We start from the raw sequence: 21,493 nt of genomic DNA on the forward strand, positions 1-21,493 counted from the left end.
TCTTGAATTTCAATAGCCTGAAATCTATAAGGAGTTCTTGCTGACCAAGCACATCCGCACAGCTGCTAGAACAAGCTGTAGAATAGTTTGCTGTGTAATTTTTAAATCATTCATGTGAACTTCGAGGTGCTCCTGCTCACATTCACCAGATCTCAGAGGGTTCTGGGAGGAGGGATCATGTCAGACCTAGGGAAGATATCTTCCATGACCACAGATCTGGAAGACTACTGAAAGCTAACCAATTATGAAGTCCTGGAACAAACTGGACCCTGGAATCCAACCCAACTCTGTAAACCTAGTGCAGAAAAAAATCCTGTATCCAAGTATAAGGGTAGGATGGTTAATTTATTCAGACTTACCCCCACTTAAAGTAAGTGATCAGATGCCAATCAATCAGTTTTGTAGGTTTTAGACTAAGTGTAGAAAAGTCCTTCAAACTGTAGTGATACAAGAATCATATTTGGATAGGCTGAGGAAGCTTGGCTGTGACTCAAGGTCATTTACAAATCATCAAACTAGTTAGAAATTCATTCATCCAAGAAATTGGAGTATCTGTGGTTTTTCAGCACCTCCTTGAAAAGCAATGGTAGAGCGGAGCAGTAGCAGATTAGGGCAGTGCCAAGGGTTATTAGCTTTAAAGGCAGAAGAACCAGGCTGAGAGAAGTCTCCAGATAAGGTTGGCTCTTTTGCCAATGTTTCCTTCTGGTGTTTGAATACTTGATCCATGAATACTGACATAATCTACTGCTTTGCTACCCAAATGCTTCCAGAAAATGGAATTTTGTCTCAACCACCAAGAGGCCAAAGGTTAATTAGAGATAGATCTCAATGTAAAATTAGACACAGAGTCCAACCTCTGTCTAAATGTTAGGAAACTTCCTAAGTAGGGGCTTGGAGGAATTCTGAATGAACTTAGAATGAACTTTATCCAAAATAAACTCTTTGAAGTAAAAAAGGAATAGAACAAAGTGGACCTTAGGAGTCATTATATTTGGTCCCTCCAGCTTAAAATGAGCTAATTATTATAATAGGGGTATATGTAAGTTTTCCTATGTTTGCCCCTGTCCCCACCTGACTCTTAAAGGTAGATTAATAGGTTCACCTTTAATGTGCACATGGACGGGCAGGACCTATAAATAACTCTGACAGTAAAAATTTGGTGTGGGGGATGTGTGGATTATAATAACCTAAGGGGAATAAGTCATTTTTGCTCTTGTCTGGAACCATGCCTATGGCTAGCATATAGCCATATAACCAATAACCAAGCTTATGGTTAGCATTCAGTTAGCATTATTACCTTCAATGGGTCCTAGGTCCAAGGAGTCATTTAGCTCTCCCTCATCTTCCCAGAAATACTGTGGCGGCTGCAGAATCTTGGACTCTTCATTCTCTTCACTGGTGAAGCCTGAGCCAGGACCTCCTAAACCAACTCCTGGCCCAATGGCCTCACTTGGCTCAACTGGGTCTACTGACTCCAGTCCACTTGGCAGCAGGAGATCCAGCAGAGAGGTAGAAGTGAGCCCTTCAGGGCCAGGCTCTTCAAGCCCGATCAGGCACATACCCAAGGACACACCTGTGCAAACACAAAAAGAGGCCTTAGGAGTTTGAAAGGGACAGAAAAGAGGAATCTAGAATGAAAAATCACGCCAGAGCACACACTTCACACAAGTTTATCAATATCCTTATCAATTTAGTCTTCAGTGAACAAAATTTGGGGAGGGAGGTGGAGTATAGATCCACATAGGTGTATGGGGGGGATGGGTTGAAGAGAGGCAGTAGGATGGTGCATTTCAGTTGCAGGAAGAAGCTGGGCCTCCTTTTTCTCTCTAGGCAGGGCTGGTGAGTTCCTGAAAAAGGGCTGTTCAGCTCTTTTGGGGAGGGAGGGGGGAGAGCATTTAAGGCCTAGGAAATAGTGCTAGTGTGTGGGAGGCCAAGGTGAGAAGTAATATTGAATCCCCCTCCTGCACAGTCATGTCTCCCCAGGTCTTTCTACTGATCAAGAATGTGACTAAATCGGTTACTTTTAAAAACTTGTTCTGTATTTTAGCTGCATAGTATCTTGAATATTTTCTTTACAAAGAATTGCAGTACAAACTGATCAGTGGTTCTAGGCTTCACTGCAATTTATTCAATGTAATGTACAAATTAGTAATCCTCAACAATTATTTGCTTTTTCATTTCTCTTAAGAATGGAACTGCAAGTGTACTTGTCTGCTTTATTATATAAGCCCCTCTTCTACTATCTGCAATCCTGGGTAGGGTCCCTTGCCCCACTATTCCTCAGCACCTTCCTCTGTAAAAGGTGAGGGATGAAGACTGACTAGGAAGCTGTTTGAAGGCAATATCATAAGGGTTCCCACTGGGTCTTTTACAAGAGGATGAACGGGGGTGGGGGGTTTGTCTCCAAACTACCTGACTTGTCTTTTCTGGGCAAAACTGGTTCAAGCCTCAAGTTGGCTCTTTCCTTTGTGCTCTCAATGCCAGGAATTCCAATCTTCTATGAAAATTGACCAGCTTGGTCTCTCTCCCTTTGTTTACCTATGGAAGGATGGGTATTCATCTTTGTAAAGAGTATCAGATCTTACACTCTCCATCTACTATCTGTGTGTGAAGTCTATGTGTGGGTCTCTGGATTTATGAAGCCCAAAACAACTATCAACAAATCCTTCCACCCTCCTTGTCTTCAAAACATAAGGAACCATTCAATTAACTATAGACTGCCCAGGTCAAGAGACCCAAAGCAGTGACCTAGGGTAGATATCCTTGAGGCTGACAGGTCAGACTCAGAAAGCAGAATGTTTTCCTTGTCTGAGGATAAGGAAGAGCCAGCTTCATTAGAATAATATTGTCAGGTGGAGCTAGAATGAGGGAGCTTCTGACCCTGTTGATTCTGTTGGAATGAGGGATTCTAGTGAATGATGCTTACTTTCATCAGCTCCCTGAATGCCTAATAAGGAAAAAGAAATGGAACCCCCAACACACCATGGGATTAATTTACCTGGACTACATGAATGGATTCCATAGCTATAGGGGTTGCATAGAGTGGGTAGAACTCTCTCCCATGGATCCCCATTGCCCTTGAAGTAAGGGTGATGAACATAATGTAGGAAATGTGGTACAGTAAAAAGGGTCTTGTATTTGTAGGCAGAGGACCTGGGTTCAAATCCCAGCTCTGTTCCTTACTATGTGTCCCTAGGCAGACAAGTCATTTAATTTCTTTTGTTTTTTCATCTTTAAACCCAGAAGCCTAGACTAAATGATTGCTATGATCCTCTTCCAGTTATAAATACATAGTGGTATAATAACTCTGATAAGGGTGAAGAGACATAGATGGTCCAAAAGAGCCTATGAACCTATAGGAACCCTCTTAGGAAACAAGTCCCAGACTTGGGAACAATAAGAAAACTTAGCTTTACAGTTTGAATTCTCCTAAGTAGGAAGACAAATTTAAGTGTTGCTAAAGAGGCAACCTACTTCCTATTGGACCTATGCTGTCCCAAATAACTCATAGCAACAAAAGGGAATTCTGGTTTTTTGTCCCCTCCCCACCATATTTAGTCCCTTGCCACTCCTCTATAGGGTGTGTGGGTGGACACACACATGATTCTTCTCTATCCAAGAGGCCAGTGCTGCTCATGAACACCCCTATGCCCATTCTCTCTGTAGAATTCTGGATCCTCAAACTCTTGAATTTGTCAAGGCTGACATTACCCAGAGGCTCCTCTTCTCTTGCTAAGAGGCAAAATCACACTGCTCAGGAAATCTCTACTTCATTCAGAAGGCTGGAGTTCAGGAACTTTTGATGCTTTTTTAGACAATTTGGCTCAGGAACTCCTGGCACTCAGACCACATGGTTCCCCTCTCCATAGCTGCTATCTCTTAGTTTGAAAGGCTATGCCATTCCTCCATTTATACCTAGGCTGAGTCTAGCAACTTGAAGGTCAAGCATTCTTGGCTACATAGATTCAAGTATATATGCAATTCCCATGTACTTCTCTGTCTGAGAAACAGTTGTTACCCACTCCTGGAGAGGAGGAGGATTGGGGAGGTTATAGGCATGCATAGATTGATTACCCACCCAGCACTATCCTCCCCACTCCCCAGGATCCAGGTTCAATTTTCTCACAGCAACCCCCCAGAAAAGACAAAGAGGCAAAACAGCCCAAGTCTTCTATTGACCAACATATATTCATTAAGTATCTACTACGTACCAGTCGCTGTGCTAGACTAGGCACACAAATACAAAGAATAAAACAATCTCTGCTCTCAAAGACATTGCATTCTAATGGGGGAGGGGAATGAAGTCTGAGCCAGCAAAGTCGTCAGCAATCACTCCACATTGAGTTAGAATGAGACAAATGACTGTCTCTACCCTTCATAGTGAAGAATTATCCAAGTCCAATGAGTGTAAGTGTTATTGTTGTTGTTCAGTTGTTTCTCAGCTGAGTATCTCTTCATGACCCCATTCAGAGTCTTTTTGGCAGAGATACTAGAATGATCTACCATTTCCTTCTCCAGTTCATTTTACAGATGAGGAAACTGAGGCAAACAGGATAAGTGACTTGCCCAGGATCACACAACTAGTGTCTGAGGCTGAATTTGAACTCGGGTCTTTCTGACTTCAGGTCCAGTACTTTACAACAGAAATCAGAACTAGAATATGTCTTGGGAAGATGAGACTTTCTTCTAAAGGAATAGTTAACCCACCAGTGTATATTAAGTGCTTACTACATTTTATGCACTGTACTTAGTGCTGGAGATGCAAAGAAAAGGCAAGAACCATCCCTGCCTTCAAATAACTTATTGCTGATCAACCTCTCACTATACCTTCTTTGTTTAAGTCTATAATTCTAGCTTGTTGAGATCAGAAAATTACAGAATCTTAGAGTTGAAAGGGACCTCATTAGAAAGTTAGTCCATTCCATACCTGCCCTGGTGGCATAGTGTATAGCGCTAGGTCTAAATTTGATGCTACATAAATGCTAGGTATCATTATTTTATTAAAAGAATCCAACAAGTGGCTATCCAGCAATCCATTCTAGTTTTGGAAAACCTGAATTGGAAGGAAGCTTTTGGGGGCATCAAGTCTAACTTTGCTCCTGGTTCTGTCCTCCGCAGCCAGACAGAACAAATCTAACCCTGCTTCCACACGTCTTCAGATACTTGAACACAGCTATCACATTTTCAGATTTTTCTTCTCTAGGCTAACCATTACCAGTTCCTCATAGGGTACAGACTTAAGGCCCTTTCACAACCCAATTGCTCTCCTCTAGTTCTACCCAGTTTACTTTGTTAGGATCTTCTGTGACTGCCACCCAATGTGTTATCTATTCTTTCCAGCTTTGTGGCATCTGTCTTTACCTAAATCATTGTTAAAAAATAAACTGGCTCAAGGACAAAGGTAGATCCCTGGAGTGCACCAGTGGAGATATTCTTCTAAGCTGATATCAAGGCATTAATAACTGTTCTTTAAGGATGGCCATCCAACAAAGTCTGAATCCATCTAAACTGTAAGATAATCTAGCGTACACATCTTTTTCTTGTACATAAGGATGAATACTTTGCTGAAATCTAGGTATATGTCTCTGTAGCATTCTCCTGATCTGGTTACATTTTTAAAAAATAATAAATTAAGGGGCAGCTAGGTGGTGCAGTGAATAGAGAGCACCGGCCCTGGAGTTAGGAGGATCTGAATTCAAATCCGGCTTCAGACATTTGATCACACTTACTAGCTGTGTGACCTTGGGCAAGTCACTTAACTCCAATTGCCTTGCCTTACACCCTCCAAAAATATAATAATAATAATAATAATAAATTAAGCTAGTGTGACTTGACCTATCAATGAAGCCAACCTATTGATAATCACAGTTTTCATTTATAAATGGATAATAATAAATTATCTTTTTAATAATGCATCCTACGTATAACCTATGTCAAATTGCTTACCTTCTCAATGGAGAGGGAAGAGAAGGGAGAGAAAGAATTTAGAACTTAAAATTTGAAAAAAATGTTTAAATTTTTTTACATACAATTGGGAGAAAATAAGATATTAAATAAAAAAATTAAAAATACACTCCGAGAAACTTATTAAGAATTGAAGTCGAGGGGTGGCCAGGTGGTGCAGTAAGTAAGAACACCAGCCCCAGCGTCGGGAGACCTGGGATCAGTTCTGGCCTCAGATACTCAGCACCCACACAAAAATAACTGGCTGTGTAACCTTGAGCAAGTTACTTAACCCCGATTGCTTTAAAAAAAAAAAAAAAGGATTAAAGTCAAAATATGGCAGAGTAGAAGCAGGAAATTCTGTGACTCCCCCCACAACCACCTCAAATACCTATAAAAAATGACTCTAAACAAATTTTAGAGCTCCAGAACCCACAAAGTAACAGAAAGAAACAAATCTCCCACTGAAGGCAGCCCGGCAGGCCAACAGGAAGGGTTCATTGCAGCGTGCTGGGAGCTGAGTGCAGTCGCACATGAGCCACGTGGTTTTAGCCTTAGGGAGGCAGTGCTGGGCAGAGCAGACTTGAGGAGAGTGAATAACCAGCAGCTGTGGCAGTTTCCAGACTTTTCAACCCATCAATGCTAAAAAGAAAGTAAAAGGTCAGTGGGGAACTCTGTTAGAAAGGAAGGGCACAGTCTGGCCCCTGTCCCCAGGGCAAGAGGTGGTGGAGGCACAGGGGCTATGGCTACAGCATTTCCCATGTGTCTGCTTCAGGAGTTCCTGGCCTACAGATCATAGGGGGACAAAGTGATCATTCAGAGGGTAATCATTCTTGCTTTGACCTGCTTGGATTTGGGTGGTTTTCTTGGGCGGTGGTCCCGGGGTGAGAAACACCAGGTTGCCAGTGTGGTGTCTGTAGAGAGGGTGCCCTCCTCAGACCTCTGACAACATTTGCAAAAATCCCAGCAATTTGGGACAAAGCACTCCTCTCTGGAAACAGAGTTCTACTGTGGCAAAGAGCTCAAAAGTCAAGTAATTGACTAGCAATGGGAACAAGCAGAGAAAGCACGAACAGACCATAAAATCCTTTTTTGGAGGCAAAAAGGATCAAATCATGGAACAGGAGGAAGACAATGAAGTCAGAACTCCTCCATCAAAAGCTTCCAAGAAAAATATGTACTGCTTACAGGCCATGGAGGAGCTCAAGAAGGATTTTGAAAATCAAGCAAGAGAAGTGGAGGAAAAACTGGTAAGAGAAATGAGAATGATTCAAGAAAATTATGACAAGAGAGTCAACAACCTGACTAAAGAAAACAACACCTTAAAAAATATACAACTCAAATGGCAAAAGAGGCCTAAAAAGCCAATGAGGAGAAGAATGCCTTAAAAAGCCAAATTTGCCATATGGAAAAGGAATTTCAAAAATTCACTGAAGAGAATAATTCCTTCAAAATCAGATTGGAGCAAATGGAAGCTAATAACTTTATGAGAAATCAAGATACTATAAAACAGATCCAAACAAATGAAAGAATAGAAGGCAATGTGAAATATCTCATTGGAAAAACCACTGATATGGAAAATAGATCCAGGAGAGATAATTTAAAAATTATTAGACTGTCTGAAAGCCATGATCAAAAAAAGAACGTAGAAATCATCCTTCAAGAAATTCTCAAGGAAAATTGCCCTGATACTTTAGAAGCAGAGGGCAAAATAGAAATTGAAAATTCACTGGTCACCTCTTGAAAAAGATCCCCAAAAGAAAACTCCTGAGAATATTATAGCCAAATTCCAGAGCTCTCAGGTCAAGGAGAAAATATTACAAGCAGCCAGGAAGAAACAATTTGAGCATTGTGGAAAGACAATTGGGATAATACAAAATCTAACAGCTTCTACATTAAGGGATTGAAGGGCTTGGAATATGATATTCCAGAGGTCAAAGGACATAGGATTAAAACCAAGAATCACCTTCCCACCAAAACTGAGTATAATGTTTCAGGGGAAAATATGGTCATTCAATGAAATAGAGGACTTTTCAGCATTCTTCATTAAAAAACCAGAATTTAATAGAAAATTTGACTTTCAAGCACAAGAAGCAAGAGGAGCATGAGAAGGTAAACAGGGAAAAGAAATCATAAGGAACTTATTAAAACTGAACTATTTACATTTCTACATGGTAAAACAATAATTGTGACTCATGAAACTTTTCTCATGTGAGGATAGTTGATGGGAATATATATGTATTCATACATATATATGTTTATATAGGAGGGTATATGTGCTTATAAATACATATGTGAGTGTGTATACATGTGTACATGTATACATAGACAGAAGGCATAGGATCAGTTGAATAGAAAGGATGATATCTAAAAAAAAATTAAGAGGTGAGAGAGGAATATAATGAGAGTAGATAGAGAGAGACAGAATTGGGTAAATTACCTCATATAAAAGAGGCAAAAGAAAACTGTTACAATGGAGGAGAAGAACAGGAAGGCAAAAGGGAATGGGTCAACCTTACTCTCATTGAATTTGACTTAAGGGGGGAAAAACATATACAACAAATTGGATATTTTACCCTACAGGAAAATAGGGGGGAAGGGGATAATAGGGGGAGATGATAGAAAGGAGGACAGTTTGGGGGGAGGGTATTTAGAAGCACACACTTTTGAAAAGGGACAGGGTCAAAGCAGAAAATAGAATAAATGGGGGGGCGGGATAGGATGGAGGGAAATATAGTCATTTTTTCACAATATGTCTACTATGGAAATGTTTTGCATAACTACACATGTATAACCTATATTGAATCACTTTTCCTCCCAGTAGGGGTGGGTGATGAGGGAAGAAGGGAAAGAATCTGGAAATCAAAGTTTTAAAATCAAATGTTAAAATAGTATTTATATTATTATTTTTTTACATGCAACTGGGAAATAAGATATACAGGCACCAGGGTATAGAAATCCATCTATATGCCCTACTAGAAAGTCAGAGGGAGTGTGGGGGAATATATAAGAGAAAGCAGATTGGGGGAAGGGATATTCAGTAGGATCACTATTTTGGGGTGGAGGGTAGGGGAAAGATGGGGAGAAAATTTGTAATTCAAAATCTTGTAGAAATGAATGTTGAAAACTAAAAATAAACAAATTAAGCAATGAAAACAAACAAATAAAATGAGAACATATAGAAAAAAAATAAATAAAATGTGCCTGATTGTGAAATGAATAATGACTTCTTGTTTAACTGTTTCCCCACCATGAATAAAAACTGCATTGCAGAAAAAAAAAAGAATTGAAGTCAAGCTGACCAGATTAATTCATGGATTCTACTCTCTTCTTTTGAAAATTGGGACATGTGTCCTTGTCTAGGCCTGTAGCACTTCTTTAATTCTTCCCAGTCTCTCCAAGATCACTGCCAGTAGCTCAGCAACCAGGCTGGCTGGTTCCTTCAGTACCCTACAATGCAATTCTTCAGATACACCTTGGGGGCAACTAGATTCTTCCCTTGCTATCTCCTCTCTTAAAATGGATTTCAATTCCCTGTTAATCACTTTTGTTTCATCCTTGTTAGTTCAAAGATCATTGTTCTTGGCAGAAAATCAGAAACAACACAAGTTAGGCAGTTGTCACTTCTGACTGCTGTTTGCCCTCATTGTCGCTTTGAGCAGAGTATTAGGATGCCTTTTTTGTTACTTGCTTTGTTTCCTCAGCATCACTTTTTTTTTTTAAGTGCAATTTTGTCATCCTTTACAGTCATCATCAATCTTGTAATCAGATTGGGAATAGCAGTTTTCCTCACTCCTTTCTCCTCTACTTGAAAGATAACCTGAGCATGGTGATGTGTGGGGATGTAACTTCAAGGTAAGGACCAAAGGTAGCCTGGGCCTCCCTACTACACTCCCTACTACCACCCTTTCTGTCTCAAGTCTCTCCCCACTCCAATCCACTCCACATTTAGCTTGCAAAGTAATTTTCTTGAAGCCGTAGGTCTGACTTCATAATTTTCCTGCTCAATCAACTTCAGTGACTCCCTGTTACCTTTAGTATCAAATTTAAAGTCCTTTGGCACTGGAAACTCTTTACAACCTGCCCCCTTGCCATCTCCCCAATTTCCTTACACTTCATTCCCCTCCACACTCTCTACAAGCCAGTCATCCTGGTCAGCTTGCTGCTCCTCACATACAACCCTCCAATTATCCATCTCTATGACTGCACTGTCTGTTCCCCGTGCCTGGGATGCTCTCCCTCCTTGTCTCCACCTTGTAGAATTCCTGACTTTTACAAGATTGAGTTCAATACTACCTCCTCTATGAGACCTTTCCTACCTCCCTGCTTCTAGTGCCATCCCTTTTAAGGTTACCTTCCACCTATGCTGTGTTGATCTTGCACATTCTCATTGATATAGGCTATTTCCCCTATTAGAATTAAGTTCTTTGAGGACAGGGACCATTCTTACTTTTTCTTTACATCTCTAGCACTAAGTACAGTGCCTGGAACACAGTAAGCACTCTGTACATGCTGGTGGACTAACTGTTCCTTTAGAAGAAAGTCTAATCTTCCTGAGACATATTCTAGTTCTGATTCCCGTCTTACTGTCTCAGTGGTACTGAGGCCAAGCTTGCATCCTTAGGTTAGGATCTTGAAATCACCCATACTTCTGCATTTGTATGCAAAAATGTAAGGCTGTCAGTTTTTATTATTGGTTCCTTTTTTGGAGTTCATTTTCGATGAATTACTAAATTCTGTAAAAAAAAAAAACTACTGTAATTCTTCCCATTTTGTAGCTGCTACTCTTTGTTGTCTAGAGTGATACATAGCAAATTTTTACCTTTTTCCTCCCATTTTAGTTTAACACCCTCTAAATCAGATTCAAAAGACTCCAGGAAAGTATATTTTAACATCTCTCACTGAGTGCATTCCATCCCCAGCCAAAGCCCTTCTTTTTAAGCTGTGGTAGAGAATTCAGTGTTCTCAGACCTCATCTTCTTAACCAGCAGACTTCCCAAACTTGCCTTTTTTTTTTTTTAAGCAATTGGGGTTAAGTAACTTGCCCGAGGTTACACAGCCAGTCTTTTTTGTGTGGGTATTAAGTGTCTGAGGCCGGAACCCATCCCGGGTCCTCCTGATTCTGGGGCCAGCACTCTACTCACTATGCCACCTAGCCGCCCCAAACTTGCTTTTCTTTATCAAAGCCCCAGGCTTCACCTAGTAACTGTGGGGAATATATCACTTTGAGGCCTTCACCTTCTTGCCATATACTTCATCATCTCAAGAAATATGTTCTCAATTCCTCCTGGCACTACCATTTGTCCCCACCTGAGTTTCTGGCAATAAGCAATAGTCACCAGGTTAGACAAGTCTTGGAAAACTCTTCATCATGACCTGGGTATATAAGCTGGGAAGATGGACAACAATTGTTAATGTCAAGCCAACAGAAAGCTGCCTGAGTATTTCTCACCTAGGAGTCACTAATCACCACTACATATCTCTTTTCCCTTTAACCCTTAGTGGGTGATCTCCCTCCAAATGCAATCTGTGGATCCATATCATCATTTTTTGGAAACATATCTACTTCCAGGTGTACATTGGTAAATGGTTGACAACTGGTTCTCAAAAAAATGCAGCCTTGACACATGTTTAAGTTTAATTCGAATTATTAACATTTTCCCACCATTTTCTTAAGTCTAGACAATCACAAAGCAATAAATCTAGGCCTGATTCATAGTTTTTGCCAGTTTCTGAGTTGTAAATGCTCATACTGAAAATGGAACAATGTTCTCATAAGTCAGTTTGAGCCATCTCCAGCATACCCCTGCCATATCCCATAGGGTCCAGTTTCTGCCTTTGTAGAAATAACGCATATGTATGGTTAGTTTCTTCTCTTCCCTGCTAAGACATCTCTGTTCTAATCCTAGCCACTGGAAAAGAAAGAAGTGAGGAATAAAAGCTATTTTCACACTGGGAGGCAAAGGTAGACAGCCTTGCCCCTCTGAGGGTATCTTCCTTTCCTTCTCCTTTTTCTTATTCTTCCCCACCTTCCACCTTCTAGCTCCCCTTTGATGTCTTCCCCTATTAGAATGTATGCTTCCTGAAGGCAAAGACTGTCTTGTTCTTGTACCCTCAATATTTAGCAGAACACCTAGTAGGAAAATAGGGAAGACAATAAGCATTTATATAATGCCAGCTATGTGCCAATCACTGTACTAATTATAATATTGATCCTCACAATAAATAACCCAGTGTGGCAGATGCTATTATTATCCCCATTTTACAGTTGAAGAAACTAAGGAAAACAGAAGTGACTTGTCCAGGGTCACATAACTAGTAAGTCTCTGAGGCTGGATTTGAACTCAGGTCTTTTTTGTCTCCAGGCCCAGTACTCTACCTACCTGACTCTCTGGTGTGTAGTAAGCACTTTATCCATTTCTCTCTGTTTCTGCTTCCCTCTGTTTGCTCCCTCCCTCCCTTCAGACAGATGAAATCTGTCATCCCTCTCTTCGGGGCTGGTCTTCCTGGGGCAACCAGGATACTGAATGAGTACCTCCACCACCCCATTTACCTAGACACCAGGGCTACTTTTTGTAGAACACCTATCATCCAGGGGCTCAAGACTCAAGCAAATGGAAATTAAATTTGGAGTACAATGTTTAGTAAAACGCAAGTAAAATCAGCTCAACAGTATGCTTCATCATCATGAGCCAAAATCTGACTCTAACCTTTCCCTGCTCTCCTTAGTTCTGCTCTCTGGAGCCACCCAGAACAAGTTCCCTTCTTCTTTTGGGTATCTGGAGACAGTGATCCAAGTTTCTCCAGGCAAATCATCCTGGCTAAATCTCAAAGGGAAAATTTTGCAATAACTACATACTAGATGATTTTATAGGTCCTAGGCATACCTAGGCATTCCTTGAAAGTTGTATGATGAAGATCTTTATTCTCCATGCACCAGTCTCTAGGGAAGAGCAATGGGCACATGAGGGGTGGTATAGACAATAAATAGGGAAGTAAGGTATATGTAGTACAAAGAGTATTGGCTTTGGATTCAAATCCTGGCCCTGTTTCATCTTGGAAAGTCACTTTACCTCTCTGGGTCCTGATTTCCTCATCTGTAAAAAAAATGAGGGTATTGGACTAGATGACCTCTAAGGCCCCTTTAAGTTCTAAATTATGATCCTATCACTATTAATATTACTATGAGAGCTGTTACTCCAAAAAGAACCAATCCCCAATATATAAGTGGTCAAAGAATAGGAACTGTTCTCATAAGAAATGCAAGTTATCGGGGCGGCCAGGTAGCACAGCGAGTAGGAGAACCGGCTCCAGTGTTGAGATAGACCTGGAGATCGAATCCCGGGCTCAGACACTTAGCACCCACCCAGAAACACCTGGCCGTGTAACCTTGAGCAAGTTACTTAACCCCAATTGCTTAGGGGCGGCCAGGTGGCTCAGCGAGTAGGAGCACCGGCTCCAGTGTTGGGATGACCTGGAGATCAAATCCCGGGCTCAGACACTCAGCACTGCACCCAGAAATAACTGGCTGTGTAACCTTGAGCAAATTACTTAACCCTGATTGCTTAAAAAAAAAAAAAGAAATGCAAGTTATCAATAACAATATAGAAAACCACTCTAAATTACTACTAATAAGAGAAATATAAATTAAAACAACTCTGAGCTTCCACTTCAAATAGGCAAAGATGACAAAAAAAGAAAATGATAATTGTTGGAGTAGCTATAGGATGACAGATACACTAATGAACCATTCCAAAAAACCAATTTGGAACAATACTCCAATAGTCACTAAACTGTGCATACTCGATGACCCAGTTATACCACTACCAGGTATATTCCTCAAAGAGATAAAAGGAAAAAGACCCATAATTTCAACATTTTTATAGCAGCACTCTTTGTTGGAACAAAGGATTAGAAATAAAGTGGGTGCCCACCAAATGGGTAATGTCTATCAAATGGACAACAAACAATATATATGAATGAATTGAAATATTAAGAAATTGTAAAAGACATAGATTTAGAGAATCCTGGGAAAGTGATGAGAAAGAAGTGAACAATGAATATTGTAAGACTTAAGAACTCTGGCCAATCAAAACTCTGGAAGGATAATTTAAACTATATTTCCCACTTCTGGAGAGGATATGCATTATAAATGCAGACTAAGATATGTTTTCATATATGACCAGTGTTTTTGTTTGCCTATATATATATATATATTTACAAGGGAAATCTGTCATTTTCTGGAAGCAATAGAATTGTGAGGAAGACTAAGAGATTGAAAATGACTCAAGAAAATTAAGAAAAAGACATTGGTGAGACAATTTTAAATGTGCAGAAGGAAATAGAAGGAACTTCAGTAGGGATGCAGACAAGCAGGGTAGCACAGGTATTACCTTGTGAAATTTGAAATAAACTTTTAAAATGGCAAGCAGTATGTAATATCCATAGTCTCTGTCAATCAATATGCATTTATTTAGGAGTGTATTATGTGCTAAGCATATGGGATACAAATAAAAACAAAAGGAAAAGTCCACGTTCTCAAGGATCTTATACTCTAATACACGTAAGAGAAATAAACACATACAAGATACACAAAGAATATAAAGGAGGTAATCCTCGAAAGAAAGACTCTAGCAGCTAGAGGATGAGAAAAGGCCTCCTGGGGGAAGTAGCATTTGAAATGAGTTCTGAAGGAAGCCGAGGATTGTAAGAGATGGAGGTGGGGAGAGAGAACAAACACACCAGGCATGACAGACAGCTAGTGTAAAGGTACAGGGAAAAGAGATGGAGTGTTAAGTGTAAGGGTAGTTGGATCATAGAATTCATGGAGAGTAAAGTGTCAGAAGACTGGAAATCTATAAAGAGGCCAGGTTATAAAGACAAAGAATTTTAAATTTAATTGTGGAGGTAATAACCGTTAAAGTTAATGGGAATGGGGTGTGGGGTGTGTGTGACAAGGTCATACTGATACTTAAGGTCCAAAAGTGTAGGAAAATCCTGTTGGCAGCTGAGTGGAAATAGATTGAAGGGGAAAGACACCAGAGGTAAAGAGACCAATTAGAAGATTATAGCAATAGTCTAAACAAGAGATGATGAGGCCTGAGTAAGACCTCATCATCTCTTGATAGAAGTGGAAATGGAGAAAAGAGGGGGCATAGGAGAGATGTTTCGAAGGTACAAATGACTAGTTTTGGCAACAGAATGGATATGTTATTGAATGAGAGTGAGGAGTTGAGGATGCCACTAAGTTGTCAACTTGGTTAACTAAAAAAGATGGTGATGCCCCCAATTATAATAGGGAAGTTCAAAAGAAGGGAGGGTTTGGATGGAAAATTAATGAATTCTACTTTGGATATATTGAGTTTGAGATGTCTATAGGACATCCAATTTGAGGTGATGAAAAACTAGAGCTCAAGAAAGACACTAGGACTGGATATTCAGATCTCTGAACTATCTGCATAGAAACAATCCATGGGAACTGATGAGATCACTAAATGAGAGTATATAGATAGTAGAGGATGAAAGGATAAACCCAGAAAGACACAGTCATGGTTAGTGGGTATGACATACACACCTTAGCAAAAGAAACTAAGAAGAAATAGTCATACCAATAGGAGGAGAAGAGAGCACAGTGTCCCAAAAACCTGGAGAGGAGAGAGCTCCAGGGGTGGGGAACCTGAGGCCTGGATGTCCCCTTTGACTGAATCCAAACTGCACAGAGCAAATCACCTTAATAAAAGGATTTGTTGTATAAAACTTGCACTCAGCCAAAAGGCCAGACCCAAGGACTTAGAAGGCCATGTGTGGCCTCAAGGACATGTGTTCCCCACCCCTGATCTAGGAAGTGATTGATTATGTCAAATGGTACTGAGAGGTTAAGAATTATGAAGATAAAGGAAAGGCCATCAGCTTTGGCACTTGAGAGATCATTGATAATTGGAGAAAGCGATTTTATTTGAATGATGACTTTGGGAGCCACACTGAATCAAGCTTAGAAGAAAGTGAGAGAAGTAGAGGCACAAAGTAGAGAATTTACTAAAATGAGAAAAATGCAAACCAAAACAACTTGAGATTCTACCTTATATTCAGCAAATTGGCAAAGATGACAAACAATGAAAATAATCAGTGTTGGAGGGGTAGCAGAAGACAGCTGTTGTTGAAGGGCTTTAAATGGTAAAACCAGTCTAGAATGCAATTTGGAACTGTGCCAAAATGTGACTGAAATTTCCCTTTTAATCAAAATATCCTACTGTTAAGTGTGTGTGTATATAATTATATTTATGTTATATAATTAATATTTTATATAATGTTATGCATTATATATTGTATATATTATATGGTATTATTCTTAATACAATAATATAAAATTACTTATATATAAACATCAAATACATCTCTCTATAAATATATGAAATATATAACATAATTCATAGATTATATATTACAATACATAATTATAATAGCATATATTAAATGTATTTCACATATTTATAGACATTATATATACTTATATAATATATAGTAAAAAATAGAAAGAACTGTTCCATAAACACCAAAATATGCATAGTATATGCATATTTTGGGGACTATTGTGGCTAACAAGCTATGGAACGTGAACACAATGGCTATAAGAAACAATGAAAGCAAAAAATTCAGAGAAGCACAATGAAACAAATAAATTGAGAGAAAGTGAAATAGGAAAAGTCAAGAAAACAACCTACACATGCCTACAAAAGCGTAAGTGAAAAATAACAAAACTGTCAATGGCTGTCTGCTTGCCTACAGAATAAAGTCCAAACCCCTTGGTCTGACACTTGATTCTCTGAACGATCTTTCCCCACCTACCTTTTACCAGTTTCATCTTTCCACTACTCCTCTAAAGAAATCCTCTATCTAATAAAATTGGACTATTTCACATGCCCCAAATGCATACCACTTTCCTGCTTATATACCTTAGCTCATATTATTCCTGCTTTCTTGAATTTTTCCTCCTATATCCACCCAGTGAAAAACTGAAGTCTGGCATGGGCTGGACCTGATTCAGACTAATATCCTGGTAGTTTGGATCTAAAACTGAAATGAAATGAGACTCCTGTAATCCATCTAACAGTTAGCAAAAGAAATTTACTTAGCCATGGCAGGAGAAGGTCAGTCAGAGTAAGGAATAGAGTACATCCAGGACAATTGGACACAGCTTCTCAGTGTGGTTCATGCTGACAGTCTTGTAGGCTTGTAGTAACAAGCCAGAGAAAGAACTTCTAGCCCTTCATGTCCTGAATGTTTTCATACTCAAGTGACCAGGTAGCTACATCAATGGCTCAGGCTTTTATTCAGTGATCCAATTATATCTTGAAGGCTGTCTTTACACCTTTTAGGGAAAACTAGGCAAACTTTCTGGGAGGGGGGTCGGGGTAGAGGAATTAACTACTACACAATCATTCCAGGTATATTTCTTAAAGGTACCTGCCTCCTCCAAGAAATCGTCCATGAAATCTTACCAACCCAGAGTTGTCTCTTCATCCTTAGTAATCCCAAAGTATCTTGATATAACTATTTTTTTAAATTTAGAATACTATATATTGCATTGGTTGCTTTCAAACAAATCTTATTTCTCCCATTCAATTGTAAACTTCTTTTTCTTTATATCTTCCTCAATGCCTAGCATAGGGCCTAGCACACAGTAGACATTCAATAAATGTTTGTGAAATGACTGAATGGGTAAATGAAGAAGAGTCATGCATTTTCCCCATCTTTCTAGGAAGTCTGGTTGGACATTTGGCAGAATATCTTTTTTACAATATCCTTTCTGACAAAAGAAAAAGGTGTGAACTGAGTGATCCTTCATTTGGTGGGTTTGGAATTGATTCAATGACCAGACCCAAAGATATTAATGGATTGAGATCAAACTGAAGGGCTATTTCTAGTGCAAGGACACATCACTATATTCTTGGCACTATTCAATTGAACATTTTTACCAATGATTTGGCTGAAAGTATAGATGGCATGCTCATTCAGTGTGTAAATAAGAGAAAAAACAACACATTGGATGACAGAAATATGATCTAGAAAACTTTTCACAGGCTGGTACAGATTTAATTTAATAATATTAAAAGGAATAAACACAAAAGTCTCATACTTAGGTTAAAAAACTCAAGTGTACATTTCATATACAATCTTTTGTTACTCTACTATGTAGAGAAAATGATCTTTTCTTTGGTGTTTATGAAGTTCAGATGAAAAATAAATAAAGGTAATTGTTTAAAACTCAGTGAGTAAGAGTGCTGGCCTGGAGTTGGGAGACCCAGGATCAGTTCTGGCCTCAGATACTTAACACCCACACAAAATAACTGGCTGTGTAACCTTAAGCAAGTTACTTAACCCCAATTGCTTTAAAAAAAACTCAACTGTATAGGTATATAGCATGGGAGAAAGATGTTAAAATAATATTTCATCCAAAAGGACCTGGAGGCTTTAGAGGACTGCAAGTTCATTATTGGTCAACAGTGTGAGGTTGCGGCCAAAAAAGAAAAAAGAAATCTTTAACAATCTTAGACTACATTAGGCTATAATAGAAATGTCTAGAGCAAAGAAGTGAATATTTTCATTGTAATTTTCCTTGGTCAGATGACATTCAGTTCTGGATAACACGTTTAAAGAAAGATATTGATAAACTGTGACACATTATGAAGTAGATGACTAGGATGGTGAAAAAAGTAGAAGCCATGAAACATGAAGACATTGAAGAAATTGAGGATTTATAACCTGAAGAAGATAAAACTAGGGGAAAACATGATATAGAGTTGTCTTCAATATCTGAAGAATTCACATGTGAAATAGGATTAGATTTGTTTTCCTTGGCCCTAGAAAGCAGAATGAGAACCAGTGACAGAAAATTATAGAGACGTATTTCAGCTAAATATGAGTACACAGCTTCCTCTTCCTAACTATTTGAGTTACCCAAAGGGGAACAAACTGCTTTAGTGGACAATAGATTGCCATCTCTGGATATTGTCATGTTGAAACTGAATCCCTATTTGTCAGGGATGTTGTAGCAAGAATTTCTCAGTCGTGTGTTGTACTCGATAACCTCTGAGGTTCTTTTCAGCTTAAAAAAATCCATTATTTTTATGATCATTGAATCCTGTACAGAGCATTCAGGACAGAATGTGCAACTGAAGGACTTGTGGGCACTACTCTCTGTTCCATTTTTGATTCAGGTGGAGGCTCAAGCCAATCACTTCCTTCTCCTTGACCCAGCTGGAGAGTCAGTTTCTCTGCAACACATCTCTCCTGCCTTGCTTTCCTATTTCTTTTGAATATGTTGAAATAACCAGGGGCTTTGAACAATTTGAATGAAATGTGTGTGTGTGTGTGTGTGTGTGTGTGTGTGTGTGTGTGTGTGTGTGTATAAGAGAATCTGTTTTCCTGGTTTTTCATCTCTAGGTTTTAGCTGATGTTCTCCAGGAAGCATCCCACTTTCTTTGGTTATTTTGCTTCTATGAAGCCTATTTTCCCTTTATATAGACCTTGATATTTTCAAAGACCTTGACAGTACATAATTATTTAGGTAATTAGAAGGGAGTCCTTTCTCTTTAAATATGTCTACAATAAGATTACACCAAAATAGTAGCACAGACCTAACCATTCTAAGCATAATTACTCTCACACTTAACAATTAATCTTCCTTAATTAAGGCCACATCTAACTTCATATATCATGATTTCACTCTGAATGGTTGGTTTTCCTTACCCCCTAAGCACTTTTTTTTGGTTACTTTATGATGCTTGACAGAATGGGTAGAGTAAAAAAAAACTGTCAGAAAGGACAGTGGTACAAGAGAAAGAACACTGAGTCTAGAGTCAGAGACCCTGGGTTCCCTGGGATCAAATTCTTCCTCTGATATTTGATGTGACCTTGTGCAAATAAGGGTGAACTAGGTGGCCTCTGAAGTCCCTTATGATCCCATGCAGATTTCTTCAAGGTAACAGCCCCAAAGAGCTAAATATCTAGCAGATCATCCCAGACAGAAAAAGGGAGGAGGTATGCCACATAGAAACTGCCCAGCTCACTCCCAGATTCCAAATTCAGTCCCAGTAATCAGTTCCTGACTCCTGCAGTCAACCCTGAGAGATAGCTATCTTATTTTGGTTTTGTTTTTCTGTCAGTGCTTCTGAAATCCAGTTCATTCTAAGCACCTTTTTGGTAGACACACAATGACAAATACATCCATTCCCAAAGGAGGTCCCTGCTTGGGAGTACAAAACAGGGCAGTGAAAGAACACTAGCACTAAGTCAGGATGATAGGATCCCAAGGGAAAACAGGGAATGAATTATTCTACTCTGCTTTACATTCCTCTGCAAAGTCTTGATTGGCTAAGCCAAGGGACAGTCTGCAGTCAGTACAGGGATAGAAAGAGGCCTTGAGCAGCATGTACCTTAAAATAATTATTCAACATCACTTATGACATACACAAGCACACCTTTATACCCTTGTATGACAACCATGCCAGACTGCACAGCAGCGTCTGTCTCAATGATAGAATCATATATTCCTAATTTTTCTGGTAGCAGCTACACACACACAAGACCCAACAGTGTCTGTAACACAAACACATGCACATATACAACCTTCACCCCTGTGTAGTAATCATATAGGAACTAGCCCTCAATGGGATGAAATAATGTGATGTAACAAAAATAATAATAGATTGAGAGTTAGAAAACCTGAGATCTCACCCCAGCTCAAATAACTAACCAGCCTTGTGACCATAAACAAGACATTTAACCCGTCTGCGCCTTATCTGTAAAAATGAGATACTTCAGAAGACTGTCCTGAGGAGCAAGTAAGACAATATATGTGAACACACTTTGAAAATTGTAAAGTATCACACGAATGTTAGGCCAAGGTGGCACTTGGCATATCACCACAAACACTCACTGACACATATTTCTACACACTTGTATGGCTACTGAATGTGAATTCATTCAATAGCTATTTAATTCAATCAACAGTTAAGCACTTAGCATTCACACCTACTATACACAAGCCACTATGTCACACACCCCACTCCCTTCTCTTTTGTGTAAAAGCCACAGAAACTCTAGCAGTCTCTTGCGCATTCACCCACATCCACAGCAGGAGCTGTCCAGCAGCATCTGTCTGTTTCTCCCCTGGGATCACACCGCTGGTATGACTGGGTCAAAGCCACAGGGGAGTGTGTATGACATGCATTGTGTCTCCAAAGCATGTCCGTCTCTCTCACATACACGCACATACCCCACCCCCTTGAGCAGTGGCCCCACGGCACCAAGCCGTCTAGTAATCACGCAACATCCCTAAGTTAGGGCACACGGGAGCTGTCCAGCAGCGCCTGCCACACACACCTGAGTGGTTTCCAGGAGTGTCAGCCACACACACCTCTCACTGTGTGGGAGCCACCTGGGAGCTCTCCAGGGGCAAACACACACACACACACACACACACACACACACACTCCGCGCGAAGCCTCACGGGCACTCTCCAGCAGCGCCACTGACCGCCCCCCCCCCC

At 39.8% G+C, this 21,493-nt stretch overlaps 1 protein-coding gene across 1 annotated transcript in view; it reads right to left on the bottom strand.

The window, feature by feature from the left end:
- PODXL2 (podocalyxin like 2) overlaps nucleotides 1–21,493 on the bottom strand; it is a 38,045-nt gene that overhangs the window by 15,770 nt on the left and 782 nt on the right. The window contains exon 2 of the mRNA XM_069083827.1: nucleotides 1,298–1,573. Within this exon, the coding sequence (XP_068939928.1) occupies nucleotides 1,298–1,573 (276 nt within the window). The remainder of the gene's footprint in view (nucleotides 1–1,297; nucleotides 1,574–21,493) is intronic.

The sequence above is a fragment of the Petaurus breviceps genome, unplaced genomic scaffold (genome assembly GCF_028583685.1).
Source record: "Petaurus breviceps papuanus isolate PSGF00001 unplaced genomic scaffold, PetGlider_PUasm1.0 174, whole genome shotgun sequence".
Taxonomy (NCBI): domain Eukaryota; kingdom Metazoa; phylum Chordata; class Mammalia; order Diprotodontia; family Petauridae; genus Petaurus; species Petaurus breviceps.